This window comes from Planococcus citri, chromosome 1, assembly GCF_950023065.1.
Source record: "Planococcus citri chromosome 1, ihPlaCitr1.1, whole genome shotgun sequence".
Classification (NCBI taxonomy): domain Eukaryota; kingdom Metazoa; phylum Arthropoda; class Insecta; order Hemiptera; family Pseudococcidae; genus Planococcus; species Planococcus citri.
The window spans coordinates 87,128,993-87,153,231 of record NC_088677.1 but is presented as its reverse complement, the minus strand read 5'-3'; the positions used below and the strand labels follow the sequence as shown (position 1 = coordinate 87,153,231).

The 24,239-nt window shown below is 33.3% G+C and overlaps 3 protein-coding genes across 8 annotated transcripts in view; 2 read left to right on the top strand and 1 right to left on the bottom strand.

Annotated features, from left to right (window-relative positions):
- The window catches only part of stg (string), a 69,303-nt gene extending 66,399 nt beyond the window's left edge, over window positions 1-2,904 (top strand). For all 4 annotated transcript variants that reach the window (XM_065355904.1, XM_065355910.1, XM_065355918.1 and 1 more), the window contains one exon: window positions 1,662-2,904. In XM_065355904.1, coding sequence (XP_065211976.1) covers window positions 1,662-1,929 — 268 coding nt within the window. In that variant the 3' untranslated portion in view covers window positions 1,930-2,904. The remainder of the gene's footprint in view (window positions 1-1,661) is intronic.
- Window positions 2,905-13,900: 10,996 nt separating this feature from the next.
- On the top strand, window positions 13,901-16,332 carry LOC135839719 (cellular tumor antigen p53-like). Of its 3 annotated transcripts, none has more exons than XM_065355886.1 (7): window positions 13,901-14,053; window positions 14,438-14,499; window positions 14,588-14,781; window positions 14,863-15,055; window positions 15,133-15,349; window positions 15,447-15,654; window positions 15,743-16,332. In XM_065355886.1, the coding sequence occupies exons 3-7, from the start codon at window positions 14,620-14,622 to the stop codon at window positions 15,905-15,907; spliced, it is 945 nt and encodes a 314-aa protein (XP_065211958.1). In that variant the 5' UTR covers window positions 13,901-14,053; window positions 14,438-14,499; window positions 14,588-14,619; the 3' UTR covers window positions 15,908-16,332. The 3 variants fall into 3 exon arrangements, with proteins under 3 accessions (XP_065211958.1, XP_065211967.1, XP_065211949.1); XM_065355895.1 differs by having other exon boundaries at window positions 14,438-14,503; XM_065355877.1 differs by lacking the exon at window positions 13,901-14,053 and having other exon boundaries at window positions 14,278-14,499.
- Window positions 16,333-19,161: 2,829 nt separating this feature from the next.
- LOC135839711 (uncharacterized) overlaps window positions 19,162-24,239 on the bottom strand; it is a 30,754-nt gene continuing 25,676 nt past the window's right edge. Inside the window, exons 7-8 of the mRNA XM_065355863.1 lie at window positions 22,572-22,635; window positions 19,162-19,538 (exon numbers count right to left, since the gene is read on the bottom strand). Of these exons, the coding sequence (XP_065211935.1) occupies window positions 19,478-19,538; window positions 22,572-22,635 (125 nt within the window). The 3' untranslated portion in view covers window positions 19,162-19,477. The remainder of the gene's footprint in view (window positions 19,539-22,571; window positions 22,636-24,239) is intronic.

Sequence of the window (24,239 nt, the reverse complement as noted above, 5' to 3'; positions counted from 1 at the left end):
TGATCAGTATTTTTTTTAATGGCCAATTTTCGAGAAATAACCTCCTTCGATCCCTCAAAAAAATCATTCCTCTTCTTTAAAGGCTCCCAAAGTTGAAAAAATGAAAATTAACAGCAAAAATAAAATAAAAATTGAAATGTGAATTTTTTGAGAATTTTTCATAATCCCACTTTTAACAAAAAAAAAAAGTATAGAACATCATCTTTGGTACCACAATCAATGTTAGTTACCTCTTATGAAGCTTCGCACTCCCTCCCCTTCCAAAAATGGCGAAAAAATTAAAAATTAAAGCCTGTAAAAATTTTTGAGAATTTCTCATTTGTGGTCAGAATCCTTTCACCTTATTTTCAAGAAAAAACCTACCTCGAAATGTTCCTAAGTTCCTCAAACAACGTTGGTTGCCTTGTGTAGAATACCCCCCCCCCCCTCCTCGGTCCCAAAAAATGGCAAAAATAAAGATAAAAAATCGAAGTGTATGAAATTTTTTGATAATTTTTCATTTTGATCAGGATTTTTTTTAAATGACCAATTTTCAAGAAAAAAACCTCCTTCGATACCTCAAAAATATTTGGTTCCTTTCTTTCAAGGCTCCCAATGTACAATTAAAAAAATATGAAAATGAGAAATTGTAAAATGTGAAAATTTTTCACCGAGACAAAAGATTTTATTTTTCAAAGTACGAGTAGCATGAATTTTTCATTTCTGATCAGAATCCTTGAAAATAGCTCCAGTTCAAGAAAAAAAACCTCCCTTGGATGCCCTAAAATGTTAGCCCCCTTCTTTAATGGCTTTCAAAGTTGAAAAAATCAAAAACAAAAACAAAATTAAAAATTGAAATCTGAAAATTATTTTTATTTCATTTTTTTTTTAAACTAGCATCAATTTTTCATTTTTGATCAGAATTCTTTGAAATAACCCAATTTTCAAGAAAAAACCCCACCTCTAAAACCTCCCTCAGGCCCCTAACGATGTTGGTTGCCATGTATAGAGCTTTCCCTGCCCTCACCCCCCTCCCCCACCCAAAAAAGTTTGCAATCGTGAAAATAAAAAATGAAGTCGAAACATTTTTTTAAACTTTTTTTTGGTCAAAAAATAATTTTTTTTTTTGAAAATCTCTCTCCCAAAAGTGTTAGTCTCTTTTTTAAAAGGTTTCAAAAATAGAAAAAAAAATCAAAAAACAGAATGAAAAATTGAGGACTGTGAAAATCTTTTTAATAAGTTCTCATTTCTAATTAGAATCTTTCTAGAATTAATCCCATTTTCAAAAAAGAACCTCCCTCAACCTTTCTCAACCACACTAGCTCAAAATTGAAAAAAAAACAGTAGAATTAATCGCTCAATCTGTTTAAAAATTGCAATATCTGTGTCAGAATTATTTTGAATGGCTTCTTTTTCAAAAACCTCCTTCATCCCTCCCCCTTTTTGACCTTGGGGCCCTCAAATTTGAAAAAAAATGAATCAGATTATTTTCAAAATTAAAAGAGGAGGGCTCGTATAGAAATTTTCCTTTCGAAAAAGGAAAGATTCGAAAGAAAAAAATAGATCTTCAGCTCATTTAGAACCTTTGTTTTTTTTCTGCATTTTGCAAATACATTAATTATCTTTACACTTTGAAATCCATAAAAAATATGTACTAATTACGTGTTTTCTTTCTGCCACAGATCGCGTTATCTACGGAACCAAGATCGCGAAAAGAACAGCTTCCAGTATCCGAAACTAGATTACCCGGAGATCTACCTTTTGGACGGAGGATACTCGAAATTCTACCAACATCATAAAGAGCTCTGCGATCCTTGCAGCTATCGTCCGATGACCGATCCCAATCACTCGGCTGAATTACGCGCGTTCAAAGCCAGATCTAAATCTTGGGCTTGCACAGGAGATAATCGTAAACTACGAAATACGTACTTGAAACGCTTAGGTTTATAGTAAACGTGTTACTAGTTCGTATATTATGGTCAACTGTGGAAATTCTCTGGGTAATTAGGAACATTTCTTCGTCAAAGAGAATGCGTTGTGTGTTTTGAAAAAGAAAAAAATCTCGATTGTACGATCGTACGAGATCAAAATTAATATCATTTTTGAAACATCGTTTCGGTTTCGTAATAAGTCACGTATTATGATCTCATTAAAAAGAAGAAAAAAAATTGTCTACTTGTTTCGGTCGCATTTTACCTATAATTAAGAATAACACGTTGGATTATTTTTTTTATATCGTTTAAAAAAATTTTTATTTAAGAAGAAATGATTTTTTTTTCATTTTTTTCTTTTACTCGTTTACCTCTATTTGTTATTATTATTAATTTTTTAACTTCGTGTGTGGTTTTCTTTTAAGCCGTGATTCTGCCAGCGATCACTGCCCGAATGCTAAATTATCGATAAATATAACGACTTATTTTAATTAGATATTTTTAATTTGTAGAGTATCGTACGTTTCACCATTTGATTTGCTCGAGGATTGTTTCGATGAAAGGAGTAAAAATTTGTAATCTTCATAACGGTTTTATTATTAGTTTTATTTATTTTAATGTGTAATTCTCAAACCAAATTCATTATTTTGGAAGTTGTTGTTCTATGTGTGTAATTTGCATGATCTCAATCATGTTTAGTAGATCAGTTGCCATACTAATTATTATGAATATTACTTGTTGAAAAATTTTTGTTCATATTGTATACTATAAAATTATTAATATTGTAATTACGTTTGTTCTATTTTTTTTTCTTAATTGTGTGGTTTCTCTTTCTCTCTCGTTCTTGTACTTTTTTTAAAAAAATGTGTTTCTGTTCTTGTATTTTGTATTTTTTTTTCTCTTTTTTAAACTAAATAATGTATCTACTTTTTTTTTTTAGTAGATGTAATTTGTGTGTGCGGAATGGAATACTTCGATAACCCGCGAGGGTTTGTCGGATTATTTAACATAACCGTATAAATTTTGGTGCAATAATAGCACAATTTTTCGATAATACGGTAGCTCTTTGTAAATATATTATTTTATGTAGTACGAGCTACGTAACGTATTGTTTTGCAGTGAATAGTTGATTGATAATAGTCGTTAGTTTACTGCGAGTTTTGAATTCCTCCCCCCCCCCCTTTGTTTATTATTTTTCCTTTTTTTTTTTTTAATTAATTAGGTAATCGTATGTACGATTTTTCAGACAAGAATGTATTTATTTTTCTTGGAGAGAAATTCTTGAGTTTATTTTTTTTTTGAATTGATTTTTTTTCTGTATTTTTTTTTTGTTGGATTTTTATCTGCGTCTGATTTACCTACCTATTTAGGTTTAAGTGTAATTAATTTAATACGAAGTTTGCAGTTATTCTATATTATGCGTTAATGAGTTGTGCAATTTATTTTCGAATTACACTTTGTGGTAATAATAAATATTTTCTAATTCATTCGGTTTGATTTCTGCGTCTTATTAATTTACTAAGTAATATTTTTGGGGGCGAGGGGAAGGGAAATTTTTTTGAAGATCGTTAAAACACCATAATGACTTCAAATTCGTAATTAACGTCTTGAAATTAGCATAAGACCTCATCAAAATGGAAAAATAATATCAAAATCGTGATCAGCGACCTCAAATTAGTAAACACTCGTTGATTTCCAAAAAAAAAATTCAATTTACTGGTGAAAAATTAACAATTCGCCTGCGAAAATTGTCATAGGCAACTATTTTAACCGATCGAGTTTGGTTGTGATTCTCAATTTTAACGTACACGCAGCGCCACCTATCGGGAAAGAAAAGAAACTTTGTTCTGTTTTAAAATAAAAAGGTGAAACAATGACGAAATGAACGCTAGATATGCGCGTGGCGCTATCTATCGGAATATTTCGGAACTATCGCAGAGGGAACATTGAAAAACCGTTTCTATCACTCGGTTGCGACGTAGTTTCCGTAATATTCCGAGAGATAGCGCCACGCGCATATCTAGCGCTCATTTCATGATATTATTAACCCGACTTCGTGGTTCCTGTTTTTCACGATAGATGGCGCTGCATGTCCGTTGAAAATTCAAATCGGAGGTGCAAAATCGCATAAATTTACTTACCTTTTTGCTCGATAGATGGCGTTTAAAATCCACGAAATTTTGGACTCACGTCGAAGTGGCTGCCTACCTTATATTTTGCAGGCATCTTATAATCACATTTGTGAAAAATATCGTAAAAATTCAACATCATGAGAGTATGGTTGCATACTTGGATTATCAAAGGCGATCTTTTTGATCGTTTTATTAAAATATCGAGCAAAATAACTACTGGAATGCGAGCTATTTTTTGCTTCGACAGTATTATAACTCTGTATGCTCAATTTTCAATAAGGAAGTAGTCAAAAATACGTCATTTCTGTTGAATAATGAGCTATATAATGATTCTGGAGCGACTTTTCTGCGGCAATTCACTCAAAATTGAGTATATTCGGCCATGATTCTCTTCAATATTCATAAGATAGTCCAGCTTAGTCAGCATGTCCACAGACAATACTGTTTCTCGATGTGAATAAATACCTGAAAATTGTTTTTTTACTTCGAAACGATAAACAAAATGATATTACAAAACGCAGAACTCGTACTCAATTTTTCCTGTCCCAAAAAAGTAATTTTAGAAACCAAAACAGCTCAAAGATCTGATTAAAAAAACAAAAAAAAACAGAATATCACGTAAGTATTAAATTAATGAAAATCCAAGTCAGACTTGAGATTTTTGCCCAAAAAAACGATAATTTTTAGTAACTTGTTATATTAAAAATTGAGAATTTTTGTTAATTTTCGACGAAAAGAGAATTTTTTTCAAATGTTGGTAAATACTTAGTAAGAGTTTGACAATTCTAGCAAAAAGTATAACTTTTTGAAAATCTTTGGTAAACAGTTGATGCTTTTCGGAAATTTCTAAAAAAAAAAGACAACTTTTGGGTAATTTTTGAAAGTGAAAATCTTCAGCATTTTAGCAAAAAAGCGAGAATTTCAGTCAAAAAGCAAAAATTTGACAATTTTTGAGGGAGGGAAAATTTCTGTAATGATGGAAAAACAGCCAAATTGTTGGCCAAAAGAAAGACTTCTCGACAATTTTAGGTAAAAAGTGAGACTTTGGATTTTTGCAAAAAAAACGACAGTTTTTGGCAACTTTTTTTTAAAACAGAGACTTTTTAAAAATACTTGCCAACAAGAGAATTTTAAAAAAAGGTAACTTTTTGGTAATTCTTCAAAAAAAAAGCAAAAATCTGTGACATTTTAGCAAACAAGCGAGAATTTCAGTCAAAAAGCAAAAATTTGACAATTGATAATATTAAGGGAAAATTTCTGTAATGCTGGCAAAACAGCTAAATTGTTGGCCAAAAGAAAGACTTCTCGACAATTTTAATTTTTAGGTAAAAAGTGAGACTGGATTTTTGCAAAAAAAACGACAGTTTTTGGCAACTTTTTTTTAAAACTGAGGATTTTTAAAAATTTTTGCCAAAAAGATAATTTTGAACAAATTTTTAAAAAAAGCTAACTTTTTGGTAATTCTTTAAAAAAAAAGCAAAAATCTGTGACATTTTAGCAAACAAGCGAGAATTTTAGTCAAAAAGCAAAAATTTGACAATTTTTATGACAATATTAAGGGAGAATTTCTGTAATGCTGGAAAAACAGCCAAATTGTTGGCCAAAAGGAAGACTTCTTGACAATTTTAAGTAAAAAGTGAGACTTTGGATTTTTGCAAAAAAAAACGACAGTTTTTGGCACCTTTTTTTTAAAACTGAGGCTTTTTGAAAATTTTTGAAAAGAGGTAACTTTTTGGTAATTCTTGAAAAAAAAGCAAAAATCTGCGACATTTTAGCAAACAAGCGAGAATTTCAGTCAAAAAACAAAAATTTGACAATTTTCATGACAATATTAAGGGAAAATTTCTGTAATGCTGGAAAAACAGCCAAATTGTCGGCCAAAAGAAAGACTTCTCGACAATTTTAGGTAAAACGTGAGAATTTCGATTTTTGCAAAAAAAAGCCAGTTTTGGCAACTTTTTTTAAAAACTGAGATTTTTTGAAAATTTTTCCCAAAAAGAGAATTTTGAACAAATTTTTGAAAAAAGTCAACTGTTTGGTAATTCTTGAAAAAAAAGCAAAAATCTGTGACATTTTAGCAAACAAGCGAGAATTTTAGTCAAAAAGCAAGAATTTGAGTATTTTTTTTTGGCAAAAAACACAATTTTTTCGCAATTTTTGTCCTTTGGTAATTATTATTATTGACAACATCTGCCACAAAATTAAGCAAAACATTACGAATTGTTTTCAATTTTTGACATAATGCAAAAACTTTTCGGTTGATACAATTTCCAATTTTCAGATAAAAAAGCGTGATTATTGAATAATTTTGAAAAAAAAAATGAAACATTTTTCGGAATTTATTACGAAAAAGCGATAATTTTGCAAAAAGAAGCGAGAATATTTCACAATTTTGACCAGAAATGAGATTTTTTCCAATTTTTGACAGAAATCGCCCACTTTGACTTTGAAAATGCAGTTTAGCCAGTTAAAAAGAACAAAAATGTGTATACTTTTGCAAATTATTCACTTTTTGATACAGGTAATCGATATTTTATCCCTTCTAAAATTCGTGAAAAAAATCAAATTTGTCAAAAATTTGCCAAGTAGTTATTTCAATAATCAAAACGTTGGAAAAGAAGCCAAAAGATGAGTACGATCCCTACAAAACATGCATGAACAATATTTGTACAACAATACAATCATCGAGGCTGACAAAATCGTCGTGGGTAACAAACCTATTTCCACAAAAAATAATAATTTTGACAACAAAAAAATTCACACAACTTGTGAATGTGCAATTGTGCATGGAACTAAAAAAAAAATATCATACTTACCTACAATATAAACAAGGAATCTAACACATCACAATATTACACAAGACGAATTATACGTAACAATTAGCAATTATGTAAGTAGGTACATACAATTTGGTAAATCTTAAGCCTACTAAATAATTCTAATTGGAGGATGGAAGGGAGGGAGGGAGGTGGGGCTTATGCTTATGACGACAATGATTTGAATAATTTTCAGTAAAAAAAAAAAAAAAACAAGACTATTTTTCGAATAGAAATAAGCGATCAAAATATATTTTCGATATACTTGCGATTACCCACCTCCGACCCGGTTAGATCAAACTTCCAACCACCGCAAGTTGAAGGGAGTGGGGGGGGGGGTTGTGGTTGAATTGAAATTGAAAAAAACTTTACAGAAAACGTGTAATGTGATCTACAGAATTTTTATAACAAGGTTTTAACCAACTGCCATATCGAAAAAAATTTAACAAACATAGGATACATTGAGGGAGGGAGGGAGGGAGGGAGGGAGGGAGGGAGGGAGGGAGGGAGGGGGGTTGGTACTGAGTATCCAAAATTTGAGCTAATACTCATCTATCAGTAATTACAATTTACAAAACTGACTTCATCAACCTTTCTGATACCAAAAAATCTGATAGAAAAATTTCAAAAACTTACGATTTCATTCCCTCTTATTAATTTTTAATTGAAATCTAACCCGATGAAAAACAAAAAATTATGCAATCCTTTGCAAAAGCTTCTGCAACTGCCTCTTATAGCTCTGCTTTCCAAACACTAAAAACACAAATAGAATCCACCCCCTTAGACTTTTCATCTCAAAATCTAGAACCATACAACTCTCTTTTCTCTCTTGAAGAGCTAAATCATTGTCTAAACTACAACATTAAAGATTCATCCCCTGGACCTGATGAAATACACCCTCACATGTTAAAGTACCTTTCAGACACTGGAAAAGAAGATTTACTTCAGTTACTCATATATAACAAAATTTGGACTTTGGATTCCTTCCCAAAATTATGGAAAACTGCAACAATCATTCCAATATTAAAACCAGATAAAAGCCCAAATCTGGCATCTAGTTATCGCCCCATCTCCTTAACTTCAGTTCCTTGCAAAATACTTGAAAAAATGGTTATTAAACGTCTTAATTGGTATATTAATTCCTCAAACTCTCTTAGCATTTATCAAAGTGGTTTCAGAAATAAAAGATCTACCCCTAGACCACCTCTTTAGTCTCCAAAAAGAAATTAGTTCGGCCTTCCAGAATAAAGAAAGTGTTCTTTCAGTCTTTTTTGATCTTGAAAAGGCATTTGATAAAGCCTGGCGTTACAAAATTCTCCAAAAATTACATTCCATTGGAATTAGAGGACATTTGGCTTACTTTATTCAGAATTTCTTAACAAACCGTACTTTTAGAGTGAGAGTTGACAATACATACTCAGAGTTTTTTGAAATTGAAAATGGAGCCCCCCAAGGTTCAGTTCTTAGCACAGTCTTATTTATACTTTTGATTGATGACATTTCCAATGTTGTTTCTAGACCCATTTCTCTGAGAATCTTTGCTGATGATATAAACATTTCCTTTTGTTCAAATAATATTCAACTAGCTCTTCAAGTAATCCGAGAAACCCTTGAAAAAATTGAATCATGGGCAGATTCAAATGGTCTAACATTCTCTGAGTCAAAAACCCACTGTATACTTGACATGGTGTAGATGGCCCGCATCGGCTTAGGTGGTTCCTATGATAGGTACCAGCTACAGGGATGCAAAATATACCTACCTACTTATTATATTATTCGGAAACGTGTTAACTATTTAGTGAGTTAGAAATGTACAAATACTCTGTATTTGTGCAGATGACGTCACAGGCGGGTCACAGGCGGTCAACCCTTCTCATTTAGTTGAGTTCTTTATTTGACAAGGGTTGATAGCCCCCGCGAAATTTATGGCTCCAGATAGGAAAATAAGAACATTATTTATCAAAATTTATTGCAAAGAATGCTCGCTTTTTGGCAGGTCGTGGAATCCCTTCAAAATATACCGATGCCGCGAGCATTTCTTACCCCTTTTTACCATGTGACTAGGGGGAGGTCCCTATTTAACCTTATTTTCTATAAATTGAATCGTTTTAGCGCCAAAAACCACTTGGCTCCTAAACCTGCAGTGAAAAGGTACCTCGTCGCGAACGTCTGTATCGGCGTGATTTTATCATATAATTTCTTATCCGATGATAGAAATTATTCACAGTAGTGATGGTGAAAATCATGGTCTACTCTTTTAATTTACGCCACTCCGGTCAGTGGATAATTCAATGTTAATTTGGTCATGGATCCGATGATCATTAATTTGTATCTTTTTGGCAATGTCCCCTGAACCGGTCAGGTACACATTGTGCAAAGAATTAAAATGTACCTCGTTTAGTTAAGTTCCATCGCCGCCTTTGGTATTCGTAAGGCCCCTGATAGAGATGGAAAACGTGTATAGTTTGGTAAGTAAGTTTGAAATAACTTACTCATGTCTAATTAATTAACATTAGCGATTAATTAGAGTAGATGGACGAGTATACCACAGCACTTGGGGGCGTGGGTACTTGTTCAATTAATTTATAAAATATCTTTCGAATGGAGTTAGAATAAAATTGCATCTTGTTCTCTTTGGCTCAATTTATCTATTTTTACCTATCAAAGTTATATTTGTAATCGATAGTTTTGATAAATACAAGTGTTACTTTATGGTACTTTGATGTAAAAATATTCTATCTCTGCCTTAAAACGGCTCTTAGGCAACCATAAATGTTTGTAAAAGGATTTAATGATGTCTTTGTAAATTACGTTTTAATAAAATGATCTTAAATTGTTTTGGTGTTAGAATATATTTCTCTCGTCATCTCATAATATTTGCATATAGTCATTCGGCATAACGTTTAAAAAGCCTCTACTATTGAGCTATCCTGGCAACTAATACTAATATTTCTCCCTTAGGGAATATTAGGAAAAATCTAAATAGGTAGGTAGGGAATAATATGTGACCTTCCATAAAGAAAGGGGGAAAACTGTGACAAAATCGTTTTTCGTTTTTTTATCGATTCGGATACTTGACACTATTCTCTTTCGACTGAGCTATGTGATTTTGCCGATAGATGTCGTCTTCGGCCTGAAAAGAGCGATCAAGTGAAATTGACGAGCGCGTCGAAGTACGTTTTTCCACGACGCGCCCGTGGAACGTAGAACGTTACGGGGAACTTCGTAACGCGCTCCTGTAAAATTTTCGTAATCACAGTTTTCCCCCTTTCTTTATGGAAGGTCGCATATCTTTCTCTCTTATCATAGTTCTGCCAGAATGAACTATATCATACTTTTCACCAAAAAAAATAAGATTCCTCCAGATCTCATCCTCAACTTCAAAGGACACTCTTTAGAATTCAAAACCACAACTAAATTTCTTGGCTTAACTTTTGATAGAAAACTAAATTGGACTCCTCATTTTCTAAAAGTAAAATCAGATATCATGAAACGCCTAAATCTGTTGAAAATAATCAAAAACACCAAGTATAAACCATCTCGCAAACTCCTACTTCACTCATATAAATCTCTAATTCGCAGTAAAATTGAGTATGGAAGCCCATGTTTTGCAAATATCTCAAATAAAACTTCAAATATCCTAAAAACAATTCAAAATTCAGCCCTAAGGATCTGTTTAGGAGCCCTCTATTCCTCTCCAATAGATAGCCTATATTGTGAAGCAGCAGAATTACCCCCAGATTTCAGAAGAACTCTCATAACAAACAAATTCATCTCAAATGCATCCACCAACCCTTCCCATCCACTCCAAAACTCAATTAACCCACCCAACCCCCAACATTTTGATCATATAGAAGGACCCATTTCTAATTTCATCACAATGTTGAATGATCTTCAAATCAATCCCAAAACTCTCATCCAAAAACCAATATTATACCCCCCTTGGCTTCTAAAACCTCCTCAAGTCAATCTACAGCTTATTAACTACCCAAAAAATAGCCACTCTCCATTAGTAATAAAACAGAACTATCTTGAACTCTTATCAGAATACAAAAAATTCAATCTTTGCTTTACAGATGGATCAAAAATACCAACACTTCACACAGGATATGCATACTCTATAAATGATAGAATTTCAAATTTTAAAATCCATAACTGTTCTTCAATCTACACTGCCGAACTCACAGCTATTTTCCACTGTTTCTGTGACATACTCACTTATGAATCAGAAAATAAGTCCTTCTTAATTCAAAGTGATTCCCTCAGCTCACTAACTGCTATCCAAAATCTTTTTTCCGATCACCTTCTAATTCAAAATATTCATAAAACTCTATTTGACTTACAAAATTCAAACTTCTTCATACAGTTTATGTATGTACCCAGCCACGTTGGAATCTTAGGAAATGAAATTGTAGATATTAATGCAAAATCTGCCACCATCCTTTCTCCCCTTATATTTATCACAACTGACGACCTCAAATCTATCTTCACCCAAAGCACACTTAAGAAATGGCAAAACTTTTGGTCCCTCCAAACCACAAACAAGCTTTTTCAACATAAAAAATTAGTCCATCCTTGGAAAAACCTCTCCCACTTAAACAGACTTGAAGAAATCATTATAACCAGACTGAGAATTGGCCACACAAAAATCACACATAATCACCTCTATGAAAAGGCCCCAAAACCCACATGTCAATTCTGCCTCTCAGAAATTATATCTGTCCAACACTTACTATTTCAATGTCCCTCCTTACATCAGCACAGACTGTCCCTACAAATAGATGAAAGATCCCTATTCATACCAGACGACCCTTCCGAAATTAAAAAATTCTTAGACCTAATTAAAAATCTTGACCTTACCAACTCGATTTAAATCTCATACGACGGGTGTAATAATCAAGTAATTACAAACACCAAAAAAAAAAAAAAAAAAAAAATTATACAGAAACAAAATATTCAACTATACAAATTTCACCTTCAGGCTTCAACCTTCAACAATCAACAATCAATGCCAAGTTCAAGGTTCATTCAACTTCAACAAGGTTCAACGTTCAAGTTCAAGGCTACTGTTTACAAAAATGCTTGTTTCTGATTGGCTGTTTCTGTTAGGTAGGTAGAAACGATATGTAGGTACCTACTTTTTTTAAAACCTATTTTACACTTTTCAGCGAGATGACTTCGAGACGAATCAATTATTAGATTATTTTTTTCAAAATTGGTGTGTTTTATTTATTTTTGATATTGAACAAAAAAAAAATGGGAAATAGATAACAAATTAATTTAATTAGGAATTGAATAAAAATCAAACAAATACCAGTTTGGGACGTTTATTGGGTTATTATTTCAATGCTAAATCAGAGCATTTCTTGTACTTCATTTCATAGAAACAAATAATCAATTAATGGAAGGTATATTTACCCAACACTAGAAGCAGATTATGATCCTATGTACAAACTAGAAATCATTTCCTTGGAGAATACGTTTGGGTATTGAATCGTAGAAATTATACTCAGTCAAGTAATTAAGGTTTCAAAGCATCACATCGTCAAATTCAAATCTCCAACATTTACCTATTACAAATAAAATCAAGAGAGTGTTTCTTATAAGTACGTCCAATCAAGTTTTGAATAAATTCAAACAACCAGCATTTTTCAATTTCAGCAAACAAAATTACTTACATATTGGAGTAAGCTGATCTGCATTTTCAACATTAATTACTTAATTCCAGTGGAACGATAGGTAATTTTGAATTCTTCATACAGTCTGTTGTCTATTCTTGTGGAAACGAATATCAACGAGTACCTTTTCCTCCATAATGTGTTGGGATAATTGAAAGTTCGGCCCCGTCGAATAATATTAGATACGCGCTAGTATTTTACGCAGCCTGTGAAGATATATGTATCGTCGTAATAATTTGATCGTACTTACATTACATAAACGTATAGAGCAGAGCAGCAAATGAGATGAAGCAGACAATAGACATAGGCCCTGTATCAAGATTTCATTCGACTACATCGTTTCAGTATCATCTCTTCATTGCATTAATTCACCATCATATAGGAGTCGTAATCTATCGGATTTACTGATCAATAGGTACGGTACGTTTTCCTCCCATTGCTTCATAAATACTTCAGTCGTTGAACTATTATATAAGTACCTAAACAATGAAAAATACCGAAATGGTAAATACATAAGTAAGTATATCTACATCAGAATGAAAATACATAATAATTTCTAGCTTTGATTTTGAAAATTATCAAAGGAAGATCTAACAGAATACTTACTACAGTACTACAGTACTTAGGCACCTATGACTTTATGACTAACTGGAATTTTTTTATGACCGACCTAAGGAACAAAAACCCTTCTTCAGTTCAGTTCATTTGGTACGTTGGCAGTGAACTGATAATTACGAACGACTGTTTGGTAATTTGTGAAAACTAAAAACCTTTTTACGTTAACAAAGATACATTTTTTTTGTAGTGAGAAGCTTTCGTCAACATAGATTTTGATATCATAGAGAATGTAGAGAATGAACTTTCATATTAAATAGCGTCTAGAATTTTTTTTCGTTGCTTCTGCTGGTAACACTTACGTAAACAAATAAAGAAAAAAAATCCAGTCGAGCCTAAACTTGAAAAAAAATTTAGGTGAGAAGCTTTCGTCAACATAAATTTTGATATGTAGAGAATGAACTTTCAATTAATTAATCATCTACTTAATTAATATATTCTATTTCTATTAAAATAGCGTCTACAATTTTTTTCGTTGCTTCTGCTGGTAACACTTACGTAAACAAATAAAGAAAAAAAAATCCAGTCGAGCCTAAACTTGAAAAAAAATTTAGGTGAGAAGCTTTCGTCAACATAAATTTTGATATATAGAGAATGAACTTTCAATTAATTAATCATCTACTTAATTATATTCTATTAAACTAGCGTCCACAATTTTTTTCGTTGCTTCTGCTGGTAACACTCACGTAAACAAATACAGAAAAAAAATCCAGTCGAGCCTAATCTTGAAAAAAAATTTAGGTATTTTGAATTTTCTTTTGCCTAATAAGTTTCAAACTTTTCATGGCGTATTTTAAAACTCTGAATTAAAATTAGCGTTGGATTCGCATATGCAGATAAATTAATGAACAGAAACCTTGGAATTGAATTCGAAGAAAAGATAAAACGAGTTAAATAAGCAGGTACGTTATCTACTCTTATATCTAATAGATATCTTGCATCTGCCTTTCAGATATTCCGGTAGGTCAGTCTGATGGATAAAATTCGATATAGAATCAGCTATCGGAGAATAACGGAGAAGAGAAGCTCAGTATTATCTAACGTCTACTTCTACCTCTATTTTAATATCCTTATCGCATTCGCGAACAATGCAGACGAAAGGAATCACTCGCTGGTGGGGCTTTTTGCTAGTCAAACAGTCAAACACAAATCCGATTACTCTCAACGTTTCTATTCGTCAAATGCCAATTGAATTGAAAACTTGATTTCATTTTCATATCGGTTCTTCAGTGCAGTATGTAATGTTTATGTTCGTAAGATAATAATTCAGTACCTATCGTTTTTAGGTACTATCTGGTCTTCGTGTTTCGCTTTCTCGTATACCCATTTAGGCACTTATCGTAATTGGGTGAGTGAGTAAACATCCATATTTCAGCTCGGTTTACCTATACCTTACAATAGAACAAATTTTTATGCAATTTTGGTGTTTTCTACAGTACGTTTGAAAATCGAGTTATCCACAGCGAAGATGTGCGATTCGTCGAATAATTATTTGAACTACATGCTACCTCCGACTACCAGTATCGTATCGAGTTCAACTGGTGTGTTTCCTTCGATCAACGATTTCGCCGGAGATTTGAATTTCGAAATTATCCTAAATCCGAACGAGACAATCAAGAAGAAGTGGCTGGTAAGTGTAGAAAAGCATCGCTAAATTAGTAGATATTCGATCGTACAAAAACCTATACAGCTGTTTTGTGTGGTTTATTAGTTTTCAGAAAAGTTGAAAAAAGTCTTCATCGATATAAACAAAAACATCGGTATACGGTTTCGATGGAATAATATGAATATGCACGATGTGAAGTTCATTCGAGCTCTTCCTGTTTATACTCAAGACGATTGGCTTCGTATTCCGGTGGAAAGATGCCCTATGCATAAATGCTACGAAGATAATCTCAATATAGGTAATTTGCGATCTTTTTTCTAGCCTAAGTGGTCTTAATGCTTGTATTACTCACGAAATCCTACGACTACGTTGCAGATTTTCCTTGGGTTAATCACGTATTGAGATGTGATAACGAAGGAACCCAGTACGAGATTGATTTAGAAAGCAAAAGACGCAGTTGTATTACACCTGTTACTATGAGCGACTACAAGGATATCGTCGTGCTGTACTTCAAATTCGTCTGCAAAACCTCTTGTTATAGAGGCATGCAAAGAAGACCGATTGTTGTGATTTTTACATTAGAAGACGGAGTGTAAGAATATACCTACACTTATGACTTACATCGTGAAGTTACGTATGGATTTCGGTATCTAGATCTATAATACCTGCTTTTGTGTTGATTTTCATAGAGGCAATGTGCTTGGAAGGAGATGCCTATCGTTCAAAGTATGCAGCTGCTTGAAAAGAGATCTGCATAGAGAAGAGTTCGGTAAACGTAAAACGAAAAACAGCAAGTCAGCGGTCGCTGTATCGCATTCGCAGAGTGCAAACAACACGTTAGCGTTACCTGAAAGAGTTACCCACGGAGGTAATCGGTTTGGTCGTCATTCTTTGAAAGTAAGCCTACTTGAAGTTTCGATTGTCAAACTAAACGTGTTGAATTTAATCCTTACCTAATCGAATACCTACGTTTGCCATTTTATAGCTGACTAGATTAAATCCAGCTCAGTTGGAATACGCTTTGAAACTCGTTCATAACACGCTTCTCGGTGAATCTGTACGAAACAGTTATGAAGTAAATCACTCGATCATCGCTCAGATTGAAAAGTACCTGAATAGATTACGAAACTCTCAGCATCATCTTCAATGAATAGTTTAAATCTAAAAAATGCTTTAGGTTTTAGTAAACTATGTACGAAATTGTTTACTATTTCGATAGGTGTAATTATTAGGTATCGTATATATTTCGAAATAATTACGATATTCCAGTGTTGTACGTATTATTCGATATTTACCAAAGTTATAAACTCGTATCATCGAATTAATAATTTAATCAGAAGATGTTTGCCATATTTTTATTTATTTTCAGTACCTATGATTTACTTACACTGTTCATTATTATCGTTCATTTCACCTTGTTGGTTTGTCTCTTATGCATGTATTTGGTACGTAGATATATTAGGTACCATGTAGGTATGTTTTTATTTTTAATTCGATCAAGCTTTTTTGTTTTATTTTTCAAGTTATGTACATTATTTGTTACTTTGTTTATTAAAAGCGTTTTTGTTTAATGAATGTCATGTATTTGCGATGTTATTATTCGAAGGTACGTTATTCCTAAAAAGATGGTACTTAACCAACGAATTGAACTGAAAGCGGTTCTCTACGATGATGGAGTGCCTATACTTAATAGTAAGGTTACTTCGAAAATATCTGTATTAGACTGTCTTCTATAGGAAGCTCAGCAAAACATGTTAGAATTGAGAACAGTTTGTTTGTTTGACGAAGTTACAGGCGATAAATTAGATCAAAAATCTCAGAACAAATTTTTATACTGGCAACAAAATTGAGCGTGAGCATTCTCATTTTCAAACCTGAAGCACTTGAAATTGATTCTGGAGACATACGTAGTTTCATCTTTTGAAAATATAGTTTCTCAACAAATTATACCTAACTTATTCAAAGCAGTTCAAGTTGCAGAAATTGATAGCCAGAAATATTAGGCATACGTTTTGGAAAAAAAAAATTAAAATTCAGTGGGGCACAAAATGTTGTTACATTGAATAAGCAAAACTCAATGGGAGGGGGGTTTCTGTACATTAGGTTAGCCGTCCAAGTGAACCAGGGGGCGCTCCTCGTAGAAGTAGGGGGATCACCGCACCCCTGAACTAGAGGGTGAGTAAGAACGATGCTAGTAGACTTGATCATTTCTTTTTCTCTAAAAAATGTATTTTTAATTGCATCTAACAACAATATTTATACGTAACGATGAACTGTGAGTAGGTTAGGTACCTACCTACTAATTCCTCAACGATCCGTTTCGGTGTTAATCACTCTGTACTATGATAATGATAATTATTTTTTAAACGTTGTTCTGTTATCGATATAATTCTGAAGGAATTTTTTCAGCTAAGATTTGGCCTTTTTTTGAACCTAAAATTTAATTATCGTGAAATGCACCAATCAAATTTGATAAGAGGATGCTTTGTGAGTTTGAAAAAAGAAATAATTTCGATTAAGTATACATTTACTATCAGACGAGATCCTATAAATCGGATAACAAAATCAGGCATGAAATTCACCATTTAATTTTTTTTTAGTGACATTAGTGACTGAAAAATAGCAAAAAAGTGACGAAAATTTTGAGAAATAACGCAAAGTATATTATGTTAGTCTGGGAGCTCGCATCGCACCCTCCTCCCCGTCGATCATCCGGGACAACTTTTTTCTTAAAGGAGGAGTCCTAAGGAGCATTTCTAGTGCTTTTCCTAAAAAAAGTGGCCCTACTTACAGAATGGCGGCCATTCTGATTCACAGGTCAGCCAAAATCGCAGATTTTGCGATTCAAAATAGGACTTGCACGAAATTTTTTAAACTGTACAAAAGTAAATCGAAAGAGCAGGAAAAAATGCAGCACTTGTCAAAATTTCAAGTGGAAAAGTGCCTTTTTCGATTTTTGGTGAATTTTCAAAAATCAAATTTTGGCCAAAATGTTAGAAAAAAATAAAAATTTTACCAAATTGACCTAGAAAGCTGAAATTTGGGATATACCCTATTTTCAACCTGCCAAATCGATTGGAAACTGTTTAAAACCGTTTCGAGCAGTTCTGGAGCCTCCAGCAGATTTTTGAAACCCGAAATTCCCACAAAATTTCATCAAATGCAGTTGGAAAGCCGAAATTTATTTTGCAAACTAATTTCAATACGCTACGAAGTCGACTGCAGGTGGATTTCAAGTCGTTTTGTAGCCTCCAACGACTTTTTGAAAATTACTGGAGGTTCCAGTAGATTTTTGAAACTTGAAATTTCCCAAAATTTCATCAAATGGAGATAATAATTTTAATACGCTACGAAGTCGACTGCTGCCTCCAGCGACTTTTTGAAAGGTTGTATGGCGTTTTAGGGATAATTGAAATTTCCAAAAAGTAGCTGGAAGCTTCAAAACCATTTGAAACCACCATGCAGTCGATTTCATATCGTGTTGAAATTAGTTTGCGAAGTAAATTTCAGCTTGCCAACTCCATTTTGGTAAAATGTTGCGAGAGTTTCAAGTTTCAAAAATCTACTGGAGGCTCCAGTAATTTTCAAAAAATCACTGGACGCTCCAAAACAACTTGAAATCTCCCTGCAGTTGACTTCGTAGCGTATTGAAATTAGTTCGCAGAATGAATTTCGGCTTTTCATCTCCATATTTGATGAAATTTTCTGGGAATATTGAGTTTCAAAAATCTGCTGGAGGCTCCAGAACTGCTCAAAACGGTTTGAAACAGTTTCCAATCGATTTGGCGTGTCAAAAATAGGGTATATGCTAAATTTCAGCTTTCTTGGTCAATTTGGTAAAATTACGATTTTTTCCTCATTTTTGGCCAAAATTTGATTTTCAAAGATTCACCAAAAATCGAAAAAGGCTCTTTAGCACTTGAAATTCTGACAGGTGATAAATTTATTGCCTGATCTTTCAATCTACTTTTGTATGGTTTAGAAAATATCAGCTCTATCCAATCACATCGTCTTACATTTTTAATGTTGGACAGGTTGATTTTACATTTTTTTAAAAATGATAATTCTGAAGGATTTTCATGAAAAATATCGACCATTTCCTAAAATTTTGCACTTTTTCTTTTTTACATGACAAATATTTTGAAATAGTGACTAGGTAACTTTTTTTTGGATATTTTTTCCGGAATAGTGACAAAAGTGACTTACAAGTGAAATTAGTGACTAAGTCACTTTTTAAGTGACCGAATTTCATGACTTTCGTAATAAGTCATGTACTATGAAATCCCACAAACACAAACAAAAATTGGAATATGCCAAAAAATATACAAATCACCTCACTGAATTATCTTCACTGATTAAAATCTACCTCTTTCAGTAGCATTATATAATGAAGAACACAACACGTTGGATTATTAAAAATATTTCATGTATTGCATTAACATCTACGTGTTTATTTTAAACGATTTTTTTTTTAAAAAAAGATGTACGAATTTAAAAATTGAATTGAAATTACAACATAAAAATGAATAACTAAAATAAGTAGGATATCACAATACAAATAAAAAAAGGACATAGGTAGTTTTGGAGACAACTTTTAAAATCTTATAAAAATACATCACATGATACACAAATCATTAATCAGACTAAACATAAAAATGAGTACATGTTAAAGAAATAAAAATACCTTATTCGCTTTCGAAATTATTATATTTTACGCGCATCATCGTCTCAGGCAACGACCATCCCAATTCTTGAATCCGAAAGCTTCAAGATCTCTAAAACTAAAAGAAAACGATTGTTAACATTATAAATAATAAATGACCATTTTTTGGGCTTCAGGGGTTCGCAAAGTTGCGAATAAAAAGTAATTTTAGGAACCACTGAGTATTATTTTCAAAAACTTTTTTAGCATAAAATATCTGTTTGAACTAAATAAACGTTATGCGAGAAGATTTTTCTATTTTCGATCCTTGGAGGTAGAAATGGGGGGGGGGGTCAATTTTTTGAAAATTTTGGAACCACCATTTTGGACCTACCCTTTCGAACCACGCTAAAAAGCTTTCTACAGTTTATTAGTATCTAAAAGACCTCCATCCTACCAAATTTTGAGCCCAATAAAAATTTTCGCTGGTACTCAAAAATCCAATTTTCCAATTTTTTGTAATTTCGATATTTTGGGAACCCCTGGACAACTAGAAACCTGCTATTTGCGCCAAACGTAACGTTTTGAGGTGTACATTCGATTATTTGGATGAAAAAGTTGAAATAAGCTCCCTGTATATTCGTAATTTTGTACCCTTTTTTTAGAGCCCCCCATTTTAGGCACCCCTAAAAATGGCGTTTGTGCATAATTTTTCAAATAAACTGAAGAATTTACATTTGAAACACACTAGCAAACACTCGATAATTTTTCATATGATTTTTCCTGTAACTTTCAAAATTGAGCTATTTTGGATCAACCTCTAAGATTACTCTTTGAAAAAGACGTTAAAATAAAGTTTTCATGATTTCAACGAAGTAAAAATGCCAGCTCTGGAGAGAAGAAAAATACCTTCCTGTTGAAAGTATTGAAAAAAAAAATGTACAATTGAGAAAAGAATCACACGAAGAAAATAGGTACTTATATCTTATCAAAAAAGCATTACAGCAGACTATACGACCTATTAACCTACAAGCAACATCCGGAAGCTTTCGAAATCCAAAATAGTATGTAAATTCATAATGAAAAAAACACTCACGCGTTACGCGTGAGAAGACCGACTCTTCTTCGAATACAAATCTTTTACGAACAAATTGAGTCACATTATTTTTGAAGCATTTTTATTTCTTGGCGAATTATTCGCAAACGGATCAATTAATTTACGATTGATTCGGTTTTCGTGAAGCTATTGTAAGTATAGAATTGACCTGATTTCAAGCGAAGTGAATCGAATCGAATCATTCATAATCGATTGGTGATTGAACAAATAGACTGATTTCTTGGTGAATCATTCGCGAACGAATTGAATTATTTAGTGAATAGTTCACGACCGAATTGAATGATTTTTGGTGAATCATTCGCGAACGAATTGATTCGTATAAGTGGCTCGCTCAGGAACGAATCGATTCATTTACTTGATTTTAGGTGAATCATTCGCGAACGAACTAAATAATTTCTAGTTATTTAAAGTCTTCTTAATTATTCAAATGTACCAATCATTTTTTATGAGATATTAAGGCATATGATAGGTAGTTCACCTTGTTCTGATGAGTTGTTCTCTCATTCTGTATAGTTTGTTGTACTCGCCTTGTTGCTTGCTGCAACCCATCAGACCTCGCTCTACCTCGCACCTCCGCTGCTGCCCATCGTTCAGGCATAATCACACACCTCGATTCTCACTCCCCGAAACTCGTATCATCTGTAACAACGCTTGATCCTCGTGCAGTGTACCCCGCACCCCGCCTAGTCAGTAAAAAGGCTCTCATACTTCGTTCATCGCATCGCCCTTTTTGCGGATATCAACGCAAAACACACATAAAAATACACTAGTGCAGGCGCTAGCTTACGCGACATGACGCATGCACTTTGAGGTGCTCGAGGTTTGATGGCTGATTATTGTAGAGGACATTTTCCTTAATTAAAAAAGTGATGTTGTCGCCCCTCACGTGGTCCACATTATTGCTAGGGGGCCAAAACTCCCTCATTTTTTGGTTTTTCGCAATTTTCTCAAAAGTGGTTCCTTGTAGAGATAAAATACCTCAGAGGAAAAATGTAGAGCATCAAATTTCCTACCAAAAATGTTCTATGCACCTTTTCCGTATGGCTGATAGTTTTTGAGATATGGATGATTGAAGTTACGTCACAAGCACATACACGTGTACAGGTAAGGTTACGCTGTATGCGTAGTACAGCAAAGTAGCAATTCGATATCAAACAAATTGCAGTACAAGTTTTATTTTAGTTTTATTTCTTACAAGAAAGCCCACTGTAATCATATTGGGCCCCCTTCTCCCTAAACCTAAAGCCACTAGGTACTTTTAAGAATTCAGCTCTTGAAATCAAGTTTTTTGCTTTCAGTGCAAGTATATCTACTTAGATATATGAAAAATTCCTACAAATAACTGTTTACAATTTTTTCGTATGTCCCATAGGAAGGCAGTGGTTGGGTCTGGGGAGAGGGGATCTCACGAAGAGTGTTTGAATACGAGTATATGTACCTATGTATGCATATATTTGGTGCGCCAAGACCTTTACAAGCATAATATAAATCTCATAGCTTACGCGCTATGTATTCATGTTTGTACCTGGTGACCATCCCCTACAATCTTCTATTTGATTACAAAAATGAAAAAGATCAATACTTTTCTCCTTTATCTTGTAAAAATAGAATTAATGCTGTCCAGAGAGGTTGAGAGAAAAGTTTTAAAATTTGTAGCTCTTTTACAGAAATCTTGGAAGAAGTTTTGTACAAAAAATTTTCACGCCAACAGATCAAAATGCAATGTTGTTACAGCACTGATTTTTTGCATTTTTGAAATAGAACAGAAGAACTTTTCATTTTCTTTTCAACTCATCTCACAGATCTCTGATTCGTTGAAACATATTTCTCGGGGTGGTAAAGGTACCATCCCCTTGAGAGGACTCTTTGGTCACCAGTAGCTCTTCTCTTCCTCAAACTAGACGTTTCGAGATCATTATCATTCGAGATCTCGAAGACCCTTCCTTGTCTTCCGGGGGGGGGGGGGGGCTGTTCCGATACATTTTTAGGTACTTATTGTAGAGTGATTATGTCGCGTATACGTAACGTTCTTATTTCAATTTACATGTTACTTACCATTTATTATCTTGCCGGGTAAAATATTCCTGTAGCCTTTGACCATCCGTATTCGACATATTCGCTGAAAACAAAAGGAAACAAAAAAAAATGTAAATTGAAATGTTTTATTATTTATACGCAGTTAGGTATATACGTGAATCGGACATTTAAAAAAAAAAAATCGATTTTCATGTTATGATCGATTTTGTCCTGGGTTCGGCACGGATCACGATTTCGTGAATCGGATCACGGATCACAAGTAAAAAAGTGACCCGTGATCCGAAATCCAAAATTTCATCAAATGGAGATGGAAAGCCAAAATTCATTCTGCAAACTAATATCAATACGCTACGAAGTCGACTGCTGCCTCCAGCGAATTTTTGATAGGTTGTATGGCGTTTTTTGGAAAATTGAAATTTCCAAAAAGTAGCTGGAAGCTTCAAAACCCTTTTGAAACCACCATGCAGTCGACTTCATATCGTGTTGAAATCAGTTTGCGAAGTAAATTTCAGCTTGCTAACTCCATTTGATAAAATGTGGTGGCTCAAATTTCAAAAAACTGGTGACTCAAGTAATTTTCAAAAAGTCGCTGGAGGTTCCAAAACGACTTTAGATCCACCTGTAGTCGACTTCGTAACGTATTCAAATTAGGTTGCGAAGTAAATTTCAGCTTGCCAACTTGGAATTTCAAGTTTCAAAAATCTACTGGAGGCTCCAGTAATTTTCAAAAAATCACTGGACGCTCCAAAACAACTTGAAATCTCCCTGCAGGCGACTTCGCAGCGTATTGAAATTAGTTTGCAGAATTAATTTCGGCTTTCCATTTCTATTTGATAAAATTTTGGGAAATTTCGAGTTTCAAAAATCTGCTGGAAGCTCCAGAACTACTCAAAACGGGTTGAAACAGTTCCCAATCGATTTGGCGTGTATATGCCAAATTTCAGCTTTCTTGGTCCGTTTGGTAAAATTTCATTTTTTCCTCATTTTTGGCCTAAATTTGATTTTCAAAAATTCACCAAAAATCGAAAAAGGCACTTTAGCACTTGAAATTCCGACAGGTGATAAATTTTTGCCTGATCTTTCAATCTACTTTTGTATGGTTTAGAAAATATCGGCTCTATCCAATCACATCGTCTTGCATTTTCAATGTTGAACATGTTGATTTTCAATTTTTAAAAAAATAATAATTCTGAAGGATTTTCATGAAAAATATCGACCAATTCCTTAAAATTTTGCACTTTTTCTTTTTTACACGACAAATCTTTTGAAAGAGTGACTAGGTCACTTTTTTTGGACATTTTTGCCGGAATAGTGACAAAAGTGACTTGCAAGTGAAATTAGTGAATAAGTCACTTTTTCAGTGACCGAAATTTCATGCCTACGAGACTTATGCCGATTTTAAAACATCAATACGGTGATACGAAATACCGATAATTTGATTTTTGGCGAATTTTTAACAATCAAATTTAGGCGAAAAATAAGAGAAAATCAAATGGAGATGGAAAGCCAAAATTCATTTTGCAAACTAATATCAATACGCTACGAAGTCGACTGCAGGGAGATTTCAAGTTGTTTTGGAGCGTCCAGTGATTTTTTGAAAATTACTGGAGCCTCCAGTAGATTTTTGAAACTTGAAATTCCCAGAAAATTTCATCAAATATGGAGATGAAAAGTCGAAATTCATTC

Bases quoted from the DNA above. Each gene is read 5' to 3' on its own strand.
- LOC135839719 (XM_065355886.1), top strand. From the start codon at position 14,620: ATGTGCGATTCGTCGAATAATTATTTGAACTACATGCTACCTCCGACT. The intron at 15,056-15,132 runs GTAATTTGCGAT...ACTACGTTGCAG, and splicing joins CGAAGATAATCTCAATATAG to ATTTTCCTTGGGTTAATCAC. The intron at 15,655-15,742 runs GTAAGCCTACTT...GCCATTTTATAG, and splicing joins TTGGTCGTCATTCTTTGAAA to CTGACTAGATTAAATCCAGC.